Here is a 25,475-nt window from a genome sequence, read left to right as displayed (position 1 = left end):
CAATAAAATGAGAGGCAAATCGATTAAAAGATATTTGTATTTTATCAAAAGTTATACCCGGTATTTGTCAGAGAAAATGGCAGTAATCTGCTTTATCCACCTTATTACTCATAATTATCCACTCATAACATAAACAAAAAATACATCTTTTACTTTCAACAGCAGAGTTTGCAATTTACCATGAAACCAACTTACAGAATCTTGCACTAAGGCATTCAAAATGTCAGATATACTTATTAATGCATTCTCGAGAGTGTCTCGGATATGAAACTCAACACAGGATCAAACTATATAGGCTTAGATATAGGCTTCCAAAGTTTAATATTAAAAAGCGATCTGCCAAACTTTTAAAATACGGAAAACATGATTACCGTGTTTTGATGAAACTGTTCATGATTAAAATAGGGAACACAATTATGAATCATATGCAAAGCTCAGCTGTGGGGTGTAACATAATTGACGCCATCATGCTGTTGTGGGAAAAATATTAGTACAAATGTACTTGCATGTGCCCTCTTATACATGTTAATTAAGCAATAATGCCATACAGTCCATTAAGAGCTTCACTTATATCATTAAAACATGCCTAAAATGCATTTATGCATTACTATAATACATAATATCAGATAATATTTTCTATGCCGATGAAAATAAGGTGTCGTAAATCATTGGTGCGCACTTCACTTTCAGCACCTCGCGGATTATTCATAATTATCTCGGAAATAATACGGATTGAAAGTAGTTCTACCACATGACTTTTGATGTAAAAAGAGTCTTCGCACGCCCTTTTAACTCACAACGAGTGAAATTTGTCCATCGGTAAAAATGTTGTGAGCAACTTCCGTTCCTCGTTGTGAGCACCCATCTTTGACGAGTGACACGATAAACAAGGTGAGTTTTTCATAAGTTTTGAGGATTACAGACATTTATGTAAAAATATCGAAATGCAGTTAGCTAGCAATGTGTTTTCCGAGTATGCACATGTAAAGATATTGCCTGTTGGTGGACAATTTGATGGAAATACCGTGCGACGCAGTCAGTCGGAGTAGCTGGAAAACTGGAGACAACTTCTCTTTGGACCTAATTTAACATTGAAAACGTCGATTCTGGTGACGTTTTGTGCATTCTAACCTAAAACAGATGCCCACAAGTCTTCAGCGTAAATTATTATCTGAAAGTCTTCATAGAAACGAAGATATACCCTGTTTTGCTTTAATCCTCGTTGTGAGCACCATAACCTCATTGTGAGCAAGACAATCGCAGTGCGTGTATGGTTTTAATATGTAATTCAGATGGTGAAATATAATAGCAATTAAAACGTTTTTGCACAGCAGCATTTCTTTGCAAGACGTTGTGCATACCCCAAAGGGAGGCATATTAGTTTTGAACTGTCCGTCTGTCAGTCCATCAATCCGTCCGAAAACTTTAACATTGGCCACAACTTCCTTATTAGTAAACGGATTTGATTCATATTTGAACACAACATCCCTTAGTACCTTCCTACGGACCTGTATTTTTTACCTTGACCCCTGAATGGCCTTTACCTTGAAGGTCAAATTGTCCAAAAACATTTAAGATTGGCCATAATGTCCTGGCATAATGTTTAGACACAACACATCTTTGGACAGGGCCTTTCAACTATCCTATATTCTTTTGACCTTGACCCCTGAATGACCCTCACCTTGAAGGTCAAATTGTCCAAAAACTTAAAAATTGGTCATAACTTCCTTATTAGTATACGGATTCTACTCATATTTTGAAACATCACCACTTTAGGCAAGACCTTCAAACTGATCTGTACTTTTTTACCCTGTACCGTGAATGACCTAGAACATCCAAAAACTTTAACATTGGTCATAACTTCTTTATAAGTAAGTGGAATTAATTCATATTTGGACACAATGCCCCTTTGGACAAGACCTTCCAGCTGACCTATATTTATATCACCTTGACCTTGAATTACCTTCACCTTGAAGATCTAATTGTCCAAAAACAAATAATCTATCTGGTCCACAAATCAAAGGACAAAGCACCACTTCAGGGGCATTGTCAACTTATCGTGATAGTTCTTGTTTTACATAACTTGGTCAGTCTTCAGCTCAGGATAAACACATGTATGTGTGTTTCACACAGATTGTGAAATTGTTTCCATCAAATTGTCCACCAACAGGCTATATCTTTACATGTGCATACTCGGAAAACACATCGCTAGCTAACTGCATTCCGATATTTTTACATAAATGTCTGTAATCTTCAAAAATTATGAAAAACTCACCTTGTTTATCGTGTCACTCGTCATAGATGGGTGCTCACAACGAGGAACGGAAGTTGCTCACAACATTTTTACCGATGGACATTTTTCACTCGTTGTGAGTTAAACGGGCGTGCTTCGTATAATGATTAATGAATGTTATTATTTGATATCCATTAAAAAATAAAGTCGATTTTTTCTTTGAAAAAATATTTCTGGCAATCAGAATCAATTTAAGAATGCTTATTGACAAACAATTATTACCAAATTAACTTTATTTCGGTTTCTTAAAACAGAATAATTAGTATTCAAGTAATGTACGTTTTACGTTTATAAATTTCCGGCCGATTTTTACACGATTTATTGTTAAGAACAAACATTTCCGATGTCCTTATCCGAAGGTTGACGGAAAGAGCCGAAAATATACACGATTTCGAAACGCCTCGCCGATGACATTCTTATCTTGTAGATAGTTATATCATATATAAAAATGTCCGAAAACATCCAAGCCGGATATTTATATTTTCTTAGTGAAAAGTTTGATAACAATTTTAGACATTTAGGTAAGTAAGATAGTTTTTCATTCTTACGGCTTTGCAGATCGTTTATAACTGGCTTTTGTTTTCTCATGATTTTGTTAAGGAAAATTAGATTTATATAACTGTATATAATGAACTAAAATGCATACATTTAGTCTTTAATGTATCGGTTGACAATTGATTAATTTCGATACATCTGGACAATTTTTAACAAACACTATTATGAGAAAAAAACTGGAATGTTATTTACATGTATAACACATGCCCTTTACTGTGTCAGTTGGACTTTAGAATCATTAGGAAAATGTTTACAGGAAATGAGTCAGAATGTTACGGAAGACCGATAGTGCCATTTCAACTTCATGAATTCCCGATTTCATCATTTAAACTTCGTGAATTCACAATTTCAACATACAGAATTCACGATTTCAGCTTCATGAATTTACGATTTTAATTTCACGAATTCACGATTTCAACTTCATGAATTCACGATTTCAACTTCAAGAATTCACGATTTCAACTTCATGAACTCACGATTTCAACTTCACGAATTCACGATTTCAACTTCATAAATTTACGATTTCAACTTCACGAATTCAACTTCGTGAATACACGAATTCAAATTCACGAATTCACGATTTTAACTTCACGAATTCACGATTTCAACTACATTAATTTACGAATTCAGCTTCATGAAGTTGAATTCATTAATTCGTGAAGTTGAAATCGCGAATTCATGAAGTTGAAATTGTGAATTCGTGAAGTTGAAATCGTGAGTTTCATGAATTTGTGACGTTGAAATTGTAAATTAATGAAGTTGAAATCGTAAATTCATGAAGTTGAAAGCGTGAATTCATGAAGTTGAAATCGTGAACTCGTGAAGTTGAAATCGCGAATTCATTAAGTTGAAATCGTGAATTCTTGAAGTTGAAATCGCGAATTCATGAAGTTGAAATCGAGAATTCATGAAGCTGAAATCGAGTATTCTTGAAGTTGAAATGTCCCCACCGGTCTTTCGTAGAATGTTACAGGCTGTGATAAATGACGATAAAGTCAGTTACAAAAACCTGGTATAGCTGCCGGTAGGGTTACAAAACAATAGAAAATGCAAAGATTGTAATCAAAAAAGCTTCATATTACAGCATGTGTAAACAAGTTAAACATATGGGCCTAGTAACATTTTATGCAAGTATTACGCTCCGATAAACAGCCTCCGTATTAGCAAACGCGAATAAATACGTAAATACATAGGCTGCATAAATCGAAAGCAAAATGGCAGACGGGTGGTAAGTTTAAACTTATGGTGTCAAAAGATAATTATGTTGAAGATGATATTGATACAGTAATAATTTTAGAAATCGGGCGACGGCGTTATTATGGGATATTTCTAGTTTTTTTTATTATTACTCCCCTACCAGTTTAACCGGAGGGGACTTTAGGTTTCAATGCATTTTTGTCCTAAGCAGTATATGCATTTGAAATAAAGTAGTCTGCTCGATTACGTAACCAAGTTTCGGGCTCATCATCGTCACAGGTGCTCGTCCAGTCTTGGTGCCAATATAAAAAAAAATGAAGTTTTAAAAAAAAAGAAAAAAAAATTTAAAAAAAAAAAAAAAACAAAAAAAAAAACAACATCAAAATTACTATTTTGGGTTGAGTGTAAGAAAAAAAAATGAAAAAAAAATTTTTTTTTTCCTATATACCATTACTACGAAAAGGTCACCTAGTCGCCGTAACGCTACGGAGCTTTACCAATGTGGCCATACCACGTGACTTTTCGGGTACGGAACACGCCGATTTTTCACCCGATTCAGGCATGTTTTTTCTTCATAACTTATTAATTACTCAACCGATTTTGATGAGATAAGGCGCAGAGTACCCGTAATTATATAAGTTATCCACGGTATATCAAAATTCTGAAAACCCCTGAATGGTTTTTGAGAACATTCGAGTACAGTTTTCTTTTCATAGCCTGGGCCGAGGGGAACGGTACACACTCATTTGGCATAACATGCGATTTCTAGCAAGTCATATGTTTTTTGACACTATTTCATAGAAAAATACATGTTTAATCTGATATATTTACTATGTCCAATGTATCAAGTGAATGCAGTGATGTTTTAGCATATTTTCACAAAGTTATGTTGAAATGATACGGAACACACTGTTATTTCAAAAGATACGGTACACACACAATTTCTGTCTTTGAAACAATTCTAAAATAAAATATATATAAAAAATAATTTCAATTATAAAGTGAATGATTTTTTTCATAGTTATACATTTTATTAATTTAAACGAGAACCCTTCGGACCTGTTTTGCAAAGTATCATTATGCCTACAGTTTGATATAAACAGGATTATTAAAAAAATAAAAGAACATTTTGAGAGTACGTTGCGCAAAATTCGATTTTATATGTTGAGCAATTAATTTTTGGCTATAAAATGTTAATTTTAGGGAGGGATACGGAAGACATTCAAAATTTTGTTTTGTTTTGATTTTCATTTGAAACAGTTAGGTATATTCTTTTGGATTATAAAACGAATTGTGAAATTCATGGACATCTGTTATGTGCGATTATTATTTCATTTAATTTGTTTGTTCGAATATATAAATGACTGTCTAAACGTAGTATGAATATATAAACAAACAAGAAGTTAGGAGTAAGTTGGAAATATATGTTCCTTGCAAAATGTTGTTTAAATAATCGAATTTGGAGAAAAAACGCTGGTTTTGATGTAAGTGGATTTTTTTAAATCACGGAAAGTTTAAAGTTTTTTTCGCCCACATGATATTTGGTATGAATCATCTGCCAGGGTCCCAATCTAACTGCATGTATCTAAATTATCAAATTATTTATATATGGACAAATATATTTCGCAGTTTTACGTGCAATCAAAATTAATAATTTGAAGAACCCATATGGGAAGAAGGCCTGTTATATAACGTAACGTAGTTTATACAAGGTAACCTTGTAAGGTATACATGTTAGAAAATTTGGTAAAATTATGCCTATTTTGGACTTTCATTTCAAGATGCATTTAACACTTGAGTTCATGGATATGTGTGCTTGCGTGTTTGTGTTAAAAATAAAATGATATTTTAATAATACCCATTTTGTCAATCAAATGCTATGGATTTTGGAGGCTGCGTTCTGTTTTATATACTACATGAAGTAGGTACGAGACCACAAGTGACTTAGATGTTTCGATTTTTTATGTGAGAAAGTTTTCTTACTACGTACAAAATTCGGTCGTTTTACTCAGGTGCCCGTTCGTTCCTTTATTTAAACCCAAATGGGCACTTGTAAAACACGAAAGTCGCCACATGATAATGTCAGTTTTATGAGCCGTGAAACCAAACCAAAAATGACCTAATTACATGAATTAAAAGTTATTTTTAAAGCTTCGTGCAATTAAGCAATGGCGACTACATTTTTATTTGTTTGGGTCGTCAAACCAAACAAATAATGGTAGCGAAATTTCAGGCTCTGATATGTTTATTTGCAAACTAAGAAAGTAGTCCGAACCCCTGGAAGCGGTTACTTAAAAAATAAGGGGATCTCTGTGTTAAGATTGTCAAATGACGGGCGCATTAATTTTCAAGCCTTCTCGGGAGAAGAAAAGGTAGTTCCCGATTGGTCAAAGATTTCAAATATTGTGTAATTCTTTACAGATATACATGTAATATTAAGCTCCATGATTATTTACATCAGTGTCAAACGAAATTAATAAGGGTTTCAAACCCTAATTTAGAATGATATGGTTTTCTTCAGGCTGTTATCTTATAACTTCCCCGTGGTCGAGGGGTTACATGCTCGTTTAGGAAGAGAGATGTTCTGAGTTCAAATCCAAGTTAAGGCAACTCATGTTTTTTTGTTTTTTTTTTGTTTTTTGTTTTTTTTTTAATTGTTTAAGCCAAATAAACAATGAATTACATATCAGTGTTGCAATAAGCCTTATAGCCAATTTACTACAGTTATGACACTAGAAACAACATTGGTGGCACTATACAAAACAATTGGTTTACAATCTCACAGCCTGCACCTTTTTCACATTCTGAGACCCAAACAAATTCAGCGCCTTCTGTGATTTGATTTAATTAAACATGACTATGATATTGCAAAATTGTACCTAATGACTTGCTTATTATTAACAAAATATAAATATATATATAGTTATCAAGTAATGATACTTTTCAGCGATTAAGGTCATGTCCTTGTTTTATTTTTTCAGGATGAAGCAAAAAGACATATCACTTAAACTAAAAGAAATAAAAAAACAACAATAAAGAACAATAAACACAGCATTATATAACAACATTTTCTTTCCATAGAGCGCAACAACCTGATTCTTTGAAGATCGAAATGTTTAACGTACCCTAGGTGATTTTAAATAGGACAATTACATGGAGGTTGTAAATGTTAAGCGTGATCTCTTGAAATATAGTGCACAAATACATATAAACATTAAAAGTAAGCACTATGATACATTGCAAAACAGGTCCCTGGGTTCTCGTTTAAATAAATAAAATGTATAACTGTGAAAAAAATCACTCACATTATAAATGAAATTAAATTTTAATATATTTTATTTAAGAATTATTACAAAGACAGAAATTGTGTGTGTACCGTATCTTTTGAAATAACAGTGTGTTCCGTACCATTTCAACGTAACTTTATGAAAATATGCTAAAACATCACTGCATTCACTCGATACATTGGACATAGTTAATATATCAGATTTAACATGTATTTTTCTATGAAATAGTGTCAAAAAACATATGACTTGCTAGAAATAGCTTGTTATGACAAATGAGTGTGTACCGTTCCCCTCGGCCCAGGCTATGAAAAGAAAACTGTACTCGAATGTTCTCAAAAACCATTCAGGGGTTTTCAGAATTTTGATATACCGTGGATAGCTGATATAATTACGGGTACTCTGCGCCTTATCTGATCAAAATCGGTTGAGTAATAAATAAGTTATGAATAAAAAACATACCTGAATCGGGTGAAAAATCGGCGTGTTCCGTACCCGAAAAGTCACGTGGTATGGCCACACTGTTTACTAGGACAAACTGTGGAACAACCACAATGTCGAGTTCTGTAACAATAAAAGCTATTTTGCTACTCTTTACACATTGTGCATTTAGAAAATTGTTAACATTCTTATTGTACCTTACATACAATCTTAAATAACTTACATTTAAACTCGGACACTCCAATTTGTTAAAATTTTGCAAAACAACAGTGATTGTCGGCCATTTTGTCGAAATCGAAAGTACAAAACATACACCGTACTGTTTCGCTGTTCTGGTCCCCTACGACTACGTTCGCTGAACAATAGACAACAGTAACCAATAAATTGATGGTAACCGTTATCTACTGTTCCTCGCACGTAGTCGTAGGAAACCAGGAGAGCGGAAATTTTTTTTTTCAATTTTTTTTTCTTACACTCAACCCAAAATAGTAATTTTGATGTTTTTTTTGGGGGTTTTTTTTTTCAATTTTTTTTTAAAACTTCATTTTTTATATGGGCACCAAGACTGGACGAGCACCTGTGATCATCGTCCCAACAGGTTAATTTTGATATTTTGACGAATTCAGGGTTTTTACAGTATTTTTATCATCAACAACAAACCGTTCTCATTTATAAACTTAAGACACCCAAACCTTTACACATTTAATGTGGGAGTTGGAGTTATGAACCACTTTTAGATCTATCTCTAGTACGGCGCGTGCACGCGCCGTCTAGTAGATATGCATTTGTCCATATAGCAGTGGGGAAAATTGTGCATTTTGTTGTTTTAACAAAATCACATTGTTTTCAATTTTTTCTAATAAAAATAGCTTTTCTGATGCACAAGTTGTCACAGAGCTTTTAAAAACAGTGTGGCAATACCACGTGACATTGACGTCATTTTCGGCATCATTTCCAAGACAAATGTTGCTCGATTCGGAAAAGAAAATAGCCGTAAATATTTTATTTTTGTACCAATTTCTTTGGGATATGCACCAGTCTACGGGGGAAAATATAAGCTTTCCACAGAATATTGGATCTTCGTCAGTTTATAAGCCGTTTTATCAAACACTTTGCATAACCTTGGAAGTTGCTTGTATTAGAGCGGGCTTCAGTTGCAAGCTATTTCGTTTTCTGGCGTTATCTGGTCTACGTCATGATTAAAAAGTCAGGTTCACATCAACCGGGAGTACGGAAGGCAAAATTCTACCTAAATATGTTCATATGTTTTATTATGAATGACATAAATCTTAAATTTTTCTTCAATTGTCAATTCTGGCACCAGTTCCAAGTCGAAAAAAAGGACTACAGTTTAAAGCAGATTTTAGAATCCGTTGCAAATGCAAAGCAACATGCCTACCGTTCTCTTTCTATAATTATGTTAACCATGAAAAACATTTTATTTTCTATACGATTCACATAAACACAAATGAATATTTAAATGATTTTTACTCGCTGCCCTATAAGTGATTTTAAAAGTCGTAAAATTGTTGTCTGCATTTGTAAAGAAATTGATTTGCTCTTTAATCATTGTTCTTTCACGGTAATGATTATGAAAAATCTATTTGTGTCATGTAGAAATACTAAACGTGGAATTGAAAACAGAAACCCTTAATATCGCCCAAAACGGCAAAATTGAAAATGTTGCAGGCTCGGATTGACTTAGCTAGCCTGTCCAATGAACGTGCACATTCAGGATCACTTCGATTTGTATGCTGTGAAAAGGGTTACGCCTCAACGCGGCAATTTTAAAGTCAAAGGTTATTCTTTTGTAAAGATTTATTTATACGTATAACCATATATATATATAAAGAACCTGTAGCAATGTTTTAGTATGATAGATTCTGCTTTTTAACACAGTTGATAAAAAATATTTTTACATCCTGTTTTCATACCCACGGTAACCGTTTTTCGTGAACTGGATATAACTTCGTTCACTTAAGAACACTATTAAACACACTATTAAACACTATCTATTCTATAATTGCATTTATTTCTGTTGATAAACTGCATATCTGACAAATTTAGTTAATTATATCAGTCAACTCAGCTTTATCAGAGAGCTCAACAATATACATTGTAAAGAGAGGAAGGGGACGGAATATTTATGGTTTGAACACATTTAAATCGAGTAGAACTTTTTAACAATAATGTCTCTTTCAACTGAATAAAAACCATAGGGCTATTAGGGACTATTTCTTATCGATGTGGTCATTGGCAGTAAATGCATGGATTATTGCACGTGGCATGACCTGCAGATGTCCTCAACAGGATTTTTGTAGCATTTTAAGATTTAAAAAAGGACCACACATTGAAATCTAAAACATGATAAACATAATTAACGCATATACTAAATAAGTGAATTATCTGATATGTAAATAAAGAAGTAAGTCATTTGACAGTTGAAGGATAAAAATTGAACATACTCTTCAAATGTAATCGTAATTTTACTAAGCTTATGTTAGCTATCAATTATTCAATGGACGCATCAGTGGCATATGGACCCCAGTCATAGATCTTGCCGATGTTGCTATTACAGATGTTAGTGTAAATATTTATATAATTATTGATGATCATTGTTATTTCCGTCTTTTTGAATGTTTTGTTTCAAGAAATTTGACTGTGATCGATGGCTGTTAGTTTGTAAAATCATTTATCTGTTTACAATTTTCTACTTTGTTTACTCCACATGGCGTCAATTCTCGTTCTTATTCATGGCTATTTTGGGTCTTTTTTATAAATAGAGAATCACAAGTAATGCAACTAAGTAACAATACCATCAGATTTACACGGCAAAGTTCCAAGTTCAAATTGTGATTTCGTTTATCGAACTCTATAGAAATTTATTATACAACAATTCCAGAAAAAATATATACCTTTTAAAAGTCTCTCTTTTGAGGACAGAAGAACCTATTCGTCACATTCACGAGTGTCAGTGTTTGTCAGTTACTCTTTACAAAAATAAACTGAAAAAATACCTTTAGCTTTACAACACTCGCGTTAAAGTGTAAAGTGTTTTTTTTTTATTTTAACTCTTTCTCTCACTGAGAGCACATATATTTCTTATCAATTTCGCCATTGTGAAATAGAATAAAACACATTTTACTACATAGGATAAAATGAGCAATACTTTAAACATCTTCAAAACGAAACCAAAATATTATTTTTCGACAGGACTAAATCTACGTGATTTGACGTGCACTATTGCGATACAAGTAAGTGTAATTGCTTTAAGGAACAATCAGTTTTTTCACAATCTCTCTGTGAAAGATCAACAATGAAAAACTAAATTGTAGAAAGAGAACGGTCGGCATGTTGCTTTGCATTTGCAACGGATTCTAAACTCTGCTTTAAACTGTAGTCCTTTTTTCGACTTGGAACTGGTGCCAGAATTGACAATTGAAGAAAAATTTAAGATTTATGTCATTCATAATAAAACATATGAACATATTTAGGTAGAGTTTTGCCTTCCGTACTCCCGGTTGATATAAACCCGACTTTTTAATCATGACGTAGACCAGATAACGCCAGAAAACGAAATAGCTTGCAACTGAAGCCCGCTCTAATACAAGCAACTTCCAAGGTTATGCAAAGTGTTTGATAAAACGGCTTATAAACTGACGAAGATCCAATATTCCATGGAAAGCTTATATTTTTCCCCGTAGACTGGTGCATATCCCAAAGAAATTGGTACAGAAATAAAATATTTACGGCTATTTTCTTTTCCGAATCGAGCAACATTTGTCTTGGAAATGAGGCCGAAAATGACGTCAATGTCACGTGGTATTGCCACACTGAAAAAGGGATCAAAATAAACGTTTAACTGAAGTGATAGTGTCATGTTTGAATATCATATTCTTTTTATTCTATCTACATTATAAATAACGTGCCGATGAGCCAGTCTATAGTCGATCGTTCTAAAAGTTAACCGTTGAGAGAGGTGACGACTGAAGCAGTGTCACTCACTTCATTTGCTCCGCCTCTGTTGAAGTTCGTTTCCGCCTTAAAATTGTCGCCAAATTTAATATGCTAGAATTTAGTCTTCGTTGACGGGGGGGGGGGGGGAGGGAACCAGGACAACTATGCTCAATATAACTTGACGAATTATTAAATTACAAGTTACAAAGCCTAAACCTGCCCACTATCAGAGAGGCGGTTTCATCAACACAGACCCGTCTATAGTCTAATGACGAGAACCAAATTTGGGCAGGGAACAAGAGGTATCACTAAAATACGCAACGTAGATTATTTTGGCGCTACGGACGCAGCGGAAATATTTTTTTGCAAAACAGGCAAAATGTGTGCGACATCTTATTCGTGAAAATAATTAACATTTAAGTTATAAAACAGATTAACTGAGTGAAAAGAAAAACATTTATGTTAAAACGTATCACAAATATTTGCAATAGGTTATTTTGAAGGATTCTGTGCCCGACGACTGTTCTCTTTTGCCTAGAGTTTTTATTACATTTAGTAGTCCCATACCTAGATTCTAGGCGAATATGCAATATTTTGTTAATTCAAGTAGTTTAATCTTTTATTAATAAGTAAACAATACGTAACAAAGAATTGATTATAGATATCAATTTATTCATAACTATTATTTGATATTACAGACATCTTTTCGCTATTTGTAAAATAACAGACAGTTCGTCCTCAAAATCATTTGAACATTATGCAATTCGCACCAATATTTAAATGTATTTTCTTGAATTTATTTTAAGTTTAAAAATCATTTCAATTTCTTTTGTTATCAAATTTATTTTGCTTTGACCAGACGTTTCACTTCGCTATCCACTTCCCATCTATTCCTATATGCTATATTTATGCCCCCACTCCCCTTCAAAGAAGTGGTGGTATATTGCTTTGCCTTTGTCTGTCTGTCTGTCGGTCCGTCGGTCCATAGACCAAATTGTTTCCGATCAATAACTAAAGAACGCTTATGCCTAGGTACTTCAAACTTAAAATGGTGATTGTTCATGACCAGTAGATGAACCCTATTGATTTTGGGGTCAATGGATCAAAGGTTAAGGTCACATTGATCTTGTGGGTAAAAACGATTTCCGATCAATAAGTTAAGATTTGTTTGTTTTGTTTTTGGTTTTACGTCACATCGACACAGTATAGGTCATATCGCGACGTTCCAGCTTTACTGGTGGAGGAAGACCTCAGGTGCCCTTCCGTGCATTATTTCAGGCAAATAAGTTAAGAACGCTTAGGCCTAGGAACTTCAAACTCGGTATGATGATTGTTCATAACCAGTAGATGGCCACTATAGATTTTTGGCTCAAGGGGTAAAAGGTCAAGGTAACATTGACCTTTTAGGTAAAAACGGTTTCAGATCAGTCACTAAATGACGCTTAGGCCTAGGAACTTTAAACTTGGTATAATGATTATGACCAGAAGATGACCCCTAATGATTTTGGGGTCAAGAGATCAAAGGTTAAGGTCACGTTGTCCTTGTGGGTAAAAACGATCAGTAACTAAAGAACGCTTAGGCCTAGAAACTTTAAACTTGGTATGATGATATTTCATGACCAGTAGATTACCCTATTGATTTTCAGCTAAAGGGGTCAAAGGTCAAGGTAACATTGACCTTTAGTTAAAAACGGTTTCTGATCAATAACTAAAGAAAGCTTAGGGTTAGGAACTTTAAACTTGGTATAATGATTGTTCATAACCAGTAGATGACCACTATTGATTTTTGGCTAAAGGGATAAAAAGTCAAGGTAACATTGACCTTTTGGGTAAAAACGGTTTCAGACCAATAACTAAAGGACGCTTAAACTTATGCACTTTAAACTTGGTATGATGATTGTTAATGAGCAATAGATGACCCCTTTTGGGGTCAAGGGGTCAAAGGTTAAGGTCACATTGACATTGTTGGTAAAAACGGTTTCCGAACAATAACTAAAGAACGCTTAGGCCTAGGAACTTCAAACTTGGTATGATGATTTTTCATGACCAGTAAATGACCCATATTGATTTTCGGTTCAAGGGTAAAGATCAAGGTCACATTGACCTTGTAGGTAAAAACGGTTTTTGATCAATAACTAAAGAACGCTTAGGGCTAGGAACTTTAAATTTGATATGGTGTTTGTTCATGGCAAGTATAAGACCCCTATTTATTTTGGAGTCAATGGGTTAAAAGTCAAGGTCACATTGACCTTGTAGGTAGAACTATTTCCGACAAATAACTAAAGAATGCTTAGGCCTAGGAACTTCAATCTTGTTATGTTGATTGTTCATGACCATTAGATGATCCATATCGATTTTGGGGCCAAGGGGTCAAAGGTCAAGGTCACATTGACCTTGTAAGTAAAAACGGTTTCCGGTCAATAACGTAAGAACGCTTAGGCATAGGAACTTCAAACTTGGTATGATGTTTGTTCATGACCAGTTGATTTTGGGGTTTTGACCAATAACTCAAAAACTAAGTTGCTTCAGTTGATTTTTTTTATTAAACTAAAAATGTTTTTGGTATTTACATTTCAAGATCTAATGTAATATAACAAATTGGCTGTCATTAAGAAGGCCTACATAATTCATAAAATTTTTGAATATATTATTTGATAAGATTTGTGATAACTTTGTCATAAAATTGCTACACACAACCTTATCGGTCACAATTAACTAGTGACTAGTCATGACCAGTAGATAACCTCTATTGATTTTTGTTCAAAAGCCAGTTATAATAAACTGACCACATGACTAATTGGCTGCCGAGAGAGGGCATACATGTTTTAAAACATATCTTGTTTTTATATGATTCTTTAAATAAAAATGCCAATATTGCATGTTTACATGTTTACATGTTGTTTTTTTCTCTCAGCTAGAAACAATAATTGTTATTGCTTTGCAAGCATTGATAACATTTCTATCTGAATCGAAAACTTAAAAATAACATGTGCAGTCTAACCAGTTTTACTTCGATCAGGATCTGATCAAGATCCATGCTGTTCGCTTACCAACTCTATTACAAGTAGAGAAACTGATAGCGAACAGCATGGATCCTGATCAGACTGCGCGGATGCGTAGGCTGGTCTGGATCCACGCTGGTCGCAAACCCATTATGTTGGTTTTGTCGTGACGCGGCTCATATATTATGTTGTGACGTATGCTAAAATATAGATTTATTTTATTTACAGCTTCTCCTATAAAGGTAGCCTTCATTTCTGGGGTTGTAGTGGGTTTCGCTGCTGGCTGCCTTACGATGACTTGCAAAGATAAATTGTGGGATACACTATCAGGTACTGTCTTATCATTTTTTCTTCTTCACATTTTGGACTCTTTAAACTGTTAACTAAGCAGACAGGTTCTGCAGAATTATTTCCAGAACACGGTACCATAATTGTCTATAGGGATGTACATGCAAAAATATAATAGAAGAAATTATATCTTCAAGGGGAGTTAGGAAAGGCTTTTGTCATTCAATGTTTGTAATATTTTTTATGAAATGGAGAAAGAAATTTTTTTTAGTCTGTGAATTTAATGATTTTAGATAAGATTATTTATTTATTTTAAAATTCTTAATATAAAATATCATAATCTAAAATCTTTAAATATATATTCAATTCTACAAATAAAATATCATATCAACATGATCTAAAACCATTAAATTCACAGCAATGTGAAGTGGAACGCCTCAAATAAATTTACATTGTAAGTAATAATTGTTATAAACAAGCTACCGAAAAAGTTCCTTGGGTCTTGTAGCAAATACTATAGTAGTCTTGATAGTTGGTTGTTCAGATATAAAGTGAATTATTTATCAAGTTTTTATTTCAAGAAAGTTTTGCAAAACCAGCATCCTATAACAATAGTAAAACTAACCTTTAGTTTGTTAAACTATATTTTCATAACAGGAAATTGTTGAAAACTGTTTCACAGTACCCGTCAACTTTATGCTTTGGCACTTATAGTGGATTATTTGTACTCCGTAAATTTTTTAATTTATTTCCAACGATTATCTTAAAGGCATATTATGTGTCAGAAATGTTAAAAAAATATTTCTTTAGAAAAGGCAAATTTGAGTAGATAATAAATTAAGAGCATGTTAGATGCTATTCACCAGAGAAAAGTATTGCTGACTTTGAAATCATTTGTCACAAAAGTAGCAACATGTAAACAAAGCAGTTTTTTTGACTTCCAAACAAAATACATTATCACTTTTACTAATTGCCAAAAAGCAACATTTGCAAACTTTGCTCAGCCAAATGCTCAATAAATAATGTTTTTGGAACACAAAAAAATAAAAAAAGCTTCTTAAAATAAAAATATATGCATTTTTCAGGCTTAAGGGGCCTTTAATGTAGTTGCATGCATATTTTTGTTGCATTCTTAGAATCCATATTCCCAGGGTATTAAAATGAGATTGGAAATTACAAAAAAAAGAAATTCGATTAAGAAAGTAAAAAATTATTTTACCCATCCTGGACATACTCTAAATAACACTTGGAAACAATGAAATTTCGGTAAACAAAAAATGTTCTTGGAAATTTGAACCTGCGTGTTAATGCAGTAGAATAATTTTTAATTCATAATTTCTTACTGTTTCAGCGCTGAAAAGGAGTTTGACTAAAAGCCCGGCAATACCTATGCAGCCGCTAGACGGCACATTCGAAGTGGTAAACTTTAAATAATTATACTACCCAACTTTTCCGCAATAGTTTAATAACCGTCGTACAGATGATTGTTAATGTCAGTTTCAAGTTTATTATATTTGATTGAATGAGAAATTTACTAATTTTGCATTAGTTATATGTTAGAGAAGTGGAAGACTCACTACATCCATCATTTTTGGACACGCAACTTGTTTTCTAAATTTTACAATCTCATTTATGTTTACAAGTTTAGTAACGTGTGTTTGTGGCCAAATGGTAAAGACAACTGTTTGGCAACGCCTTCTTCTCATGCTCCCTATAAAGTTTCTAATAGTAGTAGCGAGTAGCGGGATGGAGGTCTATTCTTACATTAAACAGGGCGTCGAGATCCTGGATGTTTCTAGGTTTCACCTGATGAGCTCTCATCCTTACTTGCAGATTATTCTACATGTGCTCATTTAGCTTTAGGTTGGATAATCTAGCTGACCAGTCAAGGCGCTCAAAACCCTCCCTATGCATGTAGTCCTGGTCAAACCGGGTCCTGTAGGGCGCGCTTTTTTGTCCAGTTCGAAGATTTGACATTTTCACAATTACTGTTATAAGGTATACACATTCGTGTCCGGACTGTTACTTTGTCATGCATTAAAAGGATTTTAAAATAACTTGGCACAAATATCTACCACATCAAGACGATGTATCGTGTTAAAGAATCATGCCCCTTCTTCAAAGGTCAAGATAATGTCACACAGTTTGGAGATTCACATTCTCACAATTAGAGTTATAAGGTATACATGTACATATTTGTGTCCGGACTGTAACAGAGTTTAAAATGATTTGGCACAAATGTCAGCCACATCAAGGCGATGTATTGCGTTGAAGATTCATGTCCCTACCTTAAAGGTCAAGGTCACACCTACAGTTTGAAGGTTCACATTATCAAAATTAGATATTTAAAGGACTCATATTTGTGTCTTTGTAGCGCATTGGTGAATTTTAAAATGACTTGTCATAAATGTCCACTACATCAAGACGATGTGACCAAGATCCATGTATCTAACTCCAAGGTTCACACTGCCCCATTAAGGCAAATTGTCGCGTCTATGACCCATGTACATCCAAGGTCAAGGTGGTAAGTTTGCTATGATTAGCACTTCATTTACCAGAACATTATTTAGCATTTAAATAGGATAAAATTCGATTCCTCAATTTATTTCAATAACCTTGTTACTAGTATGCACTAGTATAGTGCTAGTAAAAGTTTTAATATCGGCTTCTCTGAAACAACATGTCCTAGCGCTTATCATTGTCTAGTGGAACTCTACAAAAGATCGTTGCCCCGGGTCCAAACGGCTTGTCCTGTGTCAATTTCCTTACAACGAATTATATATAATAATATACAAGAGGGCCCAGAGGCCCTTGGTGGCTCACTTGAGAAATAGGTCAAAAGGTCAAAGTGGAGTCCTTTTCATCCCAGAAGAATAGCAAAAATTAAAACATCGGGAAAAATACTGGATTTACAGTACATATATGAACTAGAAATGTGTCATCATGCCACGGATGCCCCCGCATGCAGCCAAAATTTCAGATGTTATAATATTTAGTTCCAAATTTGTTTGCATAAATTATTTTTTTCATTTTAAGTTCAAAGCCCTTAAAACTTTTCAATGCTAACACAAACCATTTCATACAATGTTCAAGGCACTGAAATTATTCAGTCTTAACCTTTTGAAAATAGCATATTGCATATTTGTAGCCAAAATAATGGCTACATACATTTCCACAAAAATATGAGTGCTGAAACTGAAAGTTCATCAGGAAAGATAACTTTGTCCAAAATCATTGAACCACGACCAAATTCAAACTTAAAGTGCTTATTCCTAAGATGTATTTATATTATTTTCAAAGTGAAAGGGACATAACTCTGCCCAAAATCATCGAACCATGACCAAATTCCAGCTTGACCTGCCCATTCCTTTGACATATCCATAAGTCAAATTTGAGTTGAATATGTAACACTGTTGGGTAGATAATGAACAGAAACTGTAAATTTCATATTATTTTCAAACTGAAAGGGGCATTACTCTGCCAAAAATCATTGAACCATGACCAAATTCGAACTTGGCCTGGGCATTCCAAAAACATAACCATATGTCAAATTTGAGTTGAATGTTTTGTACCGTTGGGGAGATAATCAACAGAAACTGAAAATTTCATATTATTTTCAAAGTAAAAGGGGCATAACTCTGCCAAAAATCATAGAACCATGACCAAATTCGAACTTGACCTGTATTTTCTCTTGACAAATCAATATGTCAAGTTTGAGTTGAATGTGTTGTACCGTTGGTGAGATAATGAACGGAAACTGAAAATTTCATATTATTTTAAAGTAAAAGGGGCATAACTCTGCCAAAGATCATCGAACCATGACCAAATTCAAACTTGGCCTGTACTTTTTCATGACATATCCATATGTCAAATTTGAGTTGAATGTATGCAACCGTTACTAAGATAATGAACGGAAACTGATGATGACGGAATGACAGAATGAAGGAAGGACGGAATGACGGAAGGACGGAACAGGGTAACACTATATGCCCCGGCCATTACATGGCGGGGGCATAAAAATCAATTACCCCCTGGGACAGGGTCAATTTTAACCGTAGGGATTTTCTTGTGTCCACACTATACGGGTTGGATTTAGATTTACCCTTGTCCGTTCGTCCATCCGTTCGTTCTCTTTTCGTGTCGCATATAGCTCAAAGTGTATTTGACCTAGAGTCATGAAACTTTACAGGAATGTTGCTCAGCATGTGTAGTTGTGCACCTGGGTATTTTCGTTTGGATGTTTATAGTACTTGTAGAGTAATTGCCCCTGACATAGTAAAAGCTTGCAATTTTCAACTTGTGTCGCATGTAGCTCAAAACCTATTTGACCTACAGTCATTACACTTTACAGAAATGTTTATCAGCATGTGTAGTTGTGAACCTTGGTATTTTCGTGTTGATTTATCTAGTAGCTGTAGATTTATGGCCCTTGACTTAGTATAAATTTGTTATTTTCAACTTTTGTCTCAAATAGCTCAAAAGGTATTTGACCTAGAGTCATGAAACTTTACAGGACTGTTGCTCAGGGAAGTTGTACACCTTGGGTTTTGTGGATTTTTTTTTCAGAGTTACTGCCCTTGAATTAGTAAAAGATAATTATGTTTACAATTGTGCCACATGTAGCCCAAAAATATTTGACCTAGAGACATAAGATTGAAAAAATGTTGGAGAGTTGGGACACCTGTGACCTATGGACACATTTCTAGTTTCAGCACACTTGGTAGACATACACTAGAAAAATATCTCAGCTCTACCTCTTTTTGATACTCGCAAGAAGATGTTTTAAGTTTTTACTGCGTATATATAAGGGAAATTAAATAACCCCTGGGCGGGGCCAATTTTGACTCTACGGCTTTTATTTGAACAAACTTGGTAGACGTTCACTAGAACATATTTTATGCCAAATATCTAAGCTCTAGCTCTTTTGGTTGTTTACAAGAAGATTTTTTGAAAAATCTTTCGGCTGCCATGTCAACCAGAGTACTTTGTGGAATTTAATTCTTAGAACAAATTTGGTAAAACCTTATGAAAATAACATCCCTGCAAAGTTTCAACAAATTTGGCTTAGTGGTTTATGAGGAGAAGTTGTTTAACCTTTTACCCCATGAGCATATTGCGAAAAATGGCAGTTTTCATTGAAAAGCCTCCTTTAACAAGTTCAAACTGCTATGAAACTGTGAAAAATGCTTAAATACTAATGAAACTTGGCGTAAATGTTGACTACACCATAGCCTCTGTAACAGCATGCTCAATGATAAATTTCCTGTTAGCATGGCAACGGGGGGACGTCTCAAAATTGCCAAAAATCACTATTTTGCATTGTTTTTTTCCATCAAAACTGATTTCAAAGTGCTGCAACTTCTCAATGAATTGAGATAGAGTAAAAGGCTTTTCAGCGTCGGTTACTAGTTACCCTAAGATCGACCTGAGGCCATTTTTAGCCTGTCACATGTCCAAAATTTTCTTGGAGATGAGGGGGACTCCGCCCCCCTTCAAACCCCCTAAAAGAAGGGGGCACATCCCCCTTCTGGCAACCCCCTGATGTAATATTTAGATGGGCGACGGCGCCGAAAAAGTGGTCACTTTTTTTTACCAACATTTCTCAAACGAAAAACAGTGTTAGGGGCTTAAATAGGGCATTGTTTCACTGTTTGAGGCCTCAAAAGGGGGGGGGGCATAAAGACGTCGAAACACGCTTATATAAGGGAAAAGGTTAACAAAAAATGATGAAAAACCTTGGAATTACACAAAAACTAGATTTTCCATGTTAACACATGCCCTAACACCGAAATTTGGTGAAAAATTGTTATTTTTTGACATTTTTTATTTTTTTTTAACAAAAAATGATGAAAAACCTTGGAATTACACAAAAACTAGATTTTCCATGTTAACACATGCCCTAACACCGAAATTTGGTGAAAAATTGTTATTTTTTGACATTTTTTTTTTTTTTTTTTTTAACAAAAAATGATGAAAAACCTTCGAATTACACAAAAACTAGATTTTCCATGTTAACACATGCCCTAACACCGAAATTTGGTGAAAAATTGTTATTTTTTGACTTTTTTTATTTTTTTTTATTAACAGAAAATGATGAAAAACCTTGGAATTACACAAAAACTAGATTTTCCATGTTAACACATGCCCTAACACCGAAATTTGGTGAAAAATTGTTATTTTTTGACATTTTTTATTTTTTTTTAACAAAAAATGATGAAAAACCTTGGAATTACACAAAAACTAGATTTTCCATGTTAACACATGCCCTAACACCGAAATTTGGTGAAAAATTGTTATTTTTTGACATTTTTTATTTTTTTTATTAACCTTTTACCCCATGAGCATATTGCGAAAAAAGGCAGTTTTCATTGAAACGCCTCCTGTAACAAGTTCAAACTGCTATGAAAATGCTTAAATACTAATGAAACTTGGCGTAAATGTTGACTACACCATAGCCTCTGTAACAGCATGCTCAATGATAAATTTCCTGTTAGCATGGCAACGGGGGGACGTCTCAAAATTGCCAAAAATCACTATTTTGCATTGTTTTTTTCCATCAAAACTGATTTCAAAGTGCTGCAACTTCTCAATGAATTGAGATAGAGTAAAAGGCTTTTCAGCGTCGGTTACTAATTACCCTAAGATCGACCTGAGGCCATTTTTAGCCTGTCACATGTCCAAAATTTTCTTGGAGATGAGGGGGACTCCGCCCCCCTTCAAACCCCCCTAACAGAAGGGGGCACATCCCCCCTTCTGGCAACCCCCTGATGTAATATTTTGATGGGGGACGGCGCCGAAAAAGTGGTCACTTTTTTTTACCAACATTTCTCAAACAAAAAACAGTGTTAGGGGCTTAAATAGGGCATTGTTTCACTGTTTGAGGCCTCAAAAAAGGGGGGGGCATAAAGACGTCGAAACACGCTTATATAAGGGAAAAGGTTAAAGAAATTGTTTACGCACGGACGGAAGATGGACGACGGACGGACAATGGGCCATCACAAAAGACCACCTTGTGGACATTGTCCTCAGGTCTGCAATAACACATCTCCTCCGAACTTACAATGTTCTGAGCTTAGATATTTTGCTATAGTATTCCGTTGAGACTCAGAAAAACGCATATCTTGTTTAAATGTACATGTCCAAGAGCTTATATATTTGCAGTGATGCTTAGTGGATCTATGCTAAAATAAGTGAATTGTCAAAAATGAATTTCAGATTTATCAAAAAAAGTCTTTTGTTTTCAAAAGAGTCTTAAATATTAAGATCATGGAACGTTTGAAAGAAAGTATGCAAATTTTGAAAGATAAAAGTAAGTGGACAATGTCAACTCATTAAAATGAGAATGAATATGTTTCAATGTATCATTTATGTATGTAAAACTGTTACACATGTATTTAAAACATACACTAATCCATTTAAATCTATAATTACAACCTTCCTTTCAGAATAAAAACGAAATACTCCAACTCCTGACAAACATTTTTAGAAATGGCAACGGTCGTTTTAATCGTCTCAGGCAAGATGTAGGGTGCACTGAAGAAATCGCCGAAAATAACATTGAAAGTCTGATGATCAATGTTTCCAGGAACCTGATGACAGATTACAAACCAGAATTGTAAGATACACTATATATATAACATTACTTGTTTACCGACAAGGGCCTATTACATTGTCTTAATTAACATGTGTATATATTATCTTGCTTTTTAATTGTAACTTGGGCTTTTCGTTTCTGAAAATACCCCATTCATGTTGCAATCTTAATATCAAATTGATTACATGTATGTGTAAAACGGCTAATAAAGAACATTTTTAAAAGTGCACGACCACGTTTTAACAAACATTTCTGACCATGTTATATAACCAATATGTTTGAATGCACATTGCAAACTCTGTATTTAGTTTAAATGTATATACGCCGCTTTTCATGGAATGGCACTACTGTGTCACATTGAAGGTTCCATGATAACCGCCGTATGAACACATCTGCGGATGTTTCTAAATTAAAAATTTCACCATTTTCGTGTTAATGTTGAATTCTGTTTAAGCCGGTGCTAGGGGGCGTGGACGGTAACTTGCACTTTCCAGTACCGTTCATGAACAGGCTCAATCAAACCGAGCCAGCAACATTTTTAATTTTGTTGTGTTGGCCGGGCTTTCTTTAGGGATTCTGTATTTGTCTATTTCATTGTATTTCAGACCTTACAAGACTATAACTAGACATGTAATATAACTAGTAAATCGACACGATACACAAACCTAGAAATATAAGTTTAACAATCACAATCCATAAAACTATTTGTTTTGCTACGCAGTCAATCCTTTGATAATTTCATCTAAATATTCATATTCGTGTTAACTATAAAATCAACAGAAAATCCACAGATTTTAGTTGCTAGTTTGTCTTCATCATTTCAGTATTCAGTAAGTCTTTTTCTCAATAATTGTGGTTTAGTATAAGCTAAATTACTTTGAAAATCATTTCATTCAGAGAGACTATAAGTGGGATAGATAGCCTTTGATTAAGAGGATATACTTAATAAGATTAATATTTGAATACAAATGTATTGAAATTCCTTGAAATTTGAATGGATTGTTTCAAATTCAAAGCTGGACTTTTCCATTTCTCAAGTACAGTAGGTTAAGGATTAAAAAAAATAACTATACTTTCTTTTTTTTTTCTTTTGATTTCCAGTGGCATCGCTAATTTCTTTGCAAATGTAGTAAAGTTTGTGCAGACTGAACAAGACATTGAACAAGCCACGCTTATGGAATTAGAAAAGAAAGCAAACGGTGAGAAAAGTATTCTGACAGGGACGGCATTTTCCGATATCTTTTTGTATGTTTTTAATTGGAAATGATTAACTCTGTCCTCTTTCTACTTAGAACTCGATCATATTTCATTATTGTTTTCAGTAGTTTCTGATTTTTGCTTTTTCCATTTGATCGTTCGATTTGGTGCGAGGTTTAATTAACGGTAGCATATCAACAAAACATGGCGTTTCGGAGACCCGGTGTCGCGTAATAATCACACGTTCGTAATATTACCACGGTTTATACATAGGGGGTATATCATTTACTAAAATTTGTATACAAAATTTAACATAAACAAGTATTTGTTAATCACAATCATCTTGTTCCTTTCAGAAACTTAAATTTCCCCATATTCTAGTCTCGTAACCAGCACTATCTTAATTTTTTCTTTCATAGAAATACATGGTACTGAAAAAGCCTCCATTGTCAATCCAATTTAGCCCCACCCTTGATATTTTCTAAAAAAAAAAGGCTAGTATCACTTAACATTAAATAACTTCATTGACAATTTTATTTTTAACATTTGCAATCGTCTTATCTTCTATTTTCATCTTTAAACTGATGCACCTTTATGTTATATAGATTTTGACAAATCCTTTTTTCCCTGACTAATTTGTAGGTACCTTGAAAGCTAGTTGTAGGTATTTAAAATGAGTTTCAATACACTCTGCTAAAAATTAGATATTACACATTTTTTCCAGAACTTACGAGACTTTGCTTTGAAAAGGATATTTTAATGATACACGGAGAGGGGGATTCTGAGCTTGCACAAAATATCAAAACAGGTGTAGAAAAGTGGAACATCAAAATGGATCTTGAATCCGAGGTTGGAATTGGACAGACAGTTTTCTCAAGTTTAAATGATGCCTTTGACAAATACATGTTCGTGTTTGTCATTGTAACCATCAATCTGAAAAAAGACGGGATTAGACAGTATCTATGTGAAGGGCAGTTACTGGAATCTTTATGTGAAAAGAAAGGTAGATTGGTACCAGTCCAAATAGAAGGAAACCAGGAGAACAATCCCGTCTACCGAGTAATCAAACCATGGAAGTACAAAAATGATCAGTCAATAAATAATTTGGTTGCTCTTGTACAAAAAAGTACACAAATGGTGTTTCCATCAATCAATTAACCAAAGATGCTGCGTAGATGACATTATTTGTGAAATAGATGCAAATAATAAACATTTTTTACGAACGGGCCTAGCCAGTGTTTGAATTTAATGAAACAATACAAAACACTTTTCAAGAAATATGGACACTTAAAAAATACGCAGATTGCATATATTTAGTTTAAATTCAAAACCGAGTTAAAACAACTTGTGTTTAACCGATATTATTTACATTTTTTTTGTACTATGAAGTGCATTATAAGTATGAGAGAGAGAGAGAGAGAGAGAGAGAGAGAGAGAGAGAGAGAGAGAGAGAAATGAAAAAGGAAATACAAATCGTAGTTGTTTGTAATAGATTTACCCTTGATTTTCTCTTTTAACCATCCCATAACAAATTGTTGTTGTTATATCTTTAATAGTATGGTCAAGTGGGTTTTCAAGAACTGTAAATGGATAAATTAGTTTTGGCAATGCAAATATCTTAATTTCTGTGACTTTTCCCATCAATGTTAATTTACGGTGTTGTCACT

At 34.0% G+C, this 25,475-nt stretch overlaps 1 protein-coding gene across 1 annotated transcript in view; it reads left to right on the top strand.

The window, feature by feature from the left end:
* LOC132717934 (uncharacterized) overlaps positions 1-25,253 on the top strand; it is a 317,198-nt gene extending 291,945 nt beyond the window's left edge. The window contains exons 2-7 of the mRNA XM_060701521.1: positions 2,704-2,814; positions 14,958-15,059; positions 16,369-16,436; positions 22,463-22,632; positions 23,713-23,810; positions 24,533-25,253. Of these exons, the coding sequence (XP_060557504.1) occupies positions 2,742-2,814; positions 14,958-15,059; positions 16,369-16,436; positions 22,463-22,632; positions 23,713-23,810; positions 24,533-24,966 (945 nt within the window). The 5' untranslated portion in view covers positions 2,704-2,741 and the 3' untranslated portion in view covers positions 24,967-25,253. The remainder of the gene's footprint in view (positions 1-2,703; positions 2,815-14,957; positions 15,060-16,368; positions 16,437-22,462; positions 22,633-23,712; positions 23,811-24,532) is intronic.
* The last annotated feature ends 222 nt before the right edge of the window (positions 25,254-25,475 follow it).

The sequence above is a fragment of the Ruditapes philippinarum genome, unplaced genomic scaffold (genome assembly GCF_026571515.1).
Source record: "Ruditapes philippinarum isolate M1 unplaced genomic scaffold, ASM2657151v2 ctg357_1_1_1_1, whole genome shotgun sequence".
In the NCBI taxonomy this organism is placed as follows: Eukaryota; Metazoa; Mollusca; class Bivalvia; order Venerida; family Veneridae; genus Ruditapes; species Ruditapes philippinarum.
This window is presented reverse-complemented; position numbering and strand designations above follow the sequence as displayed.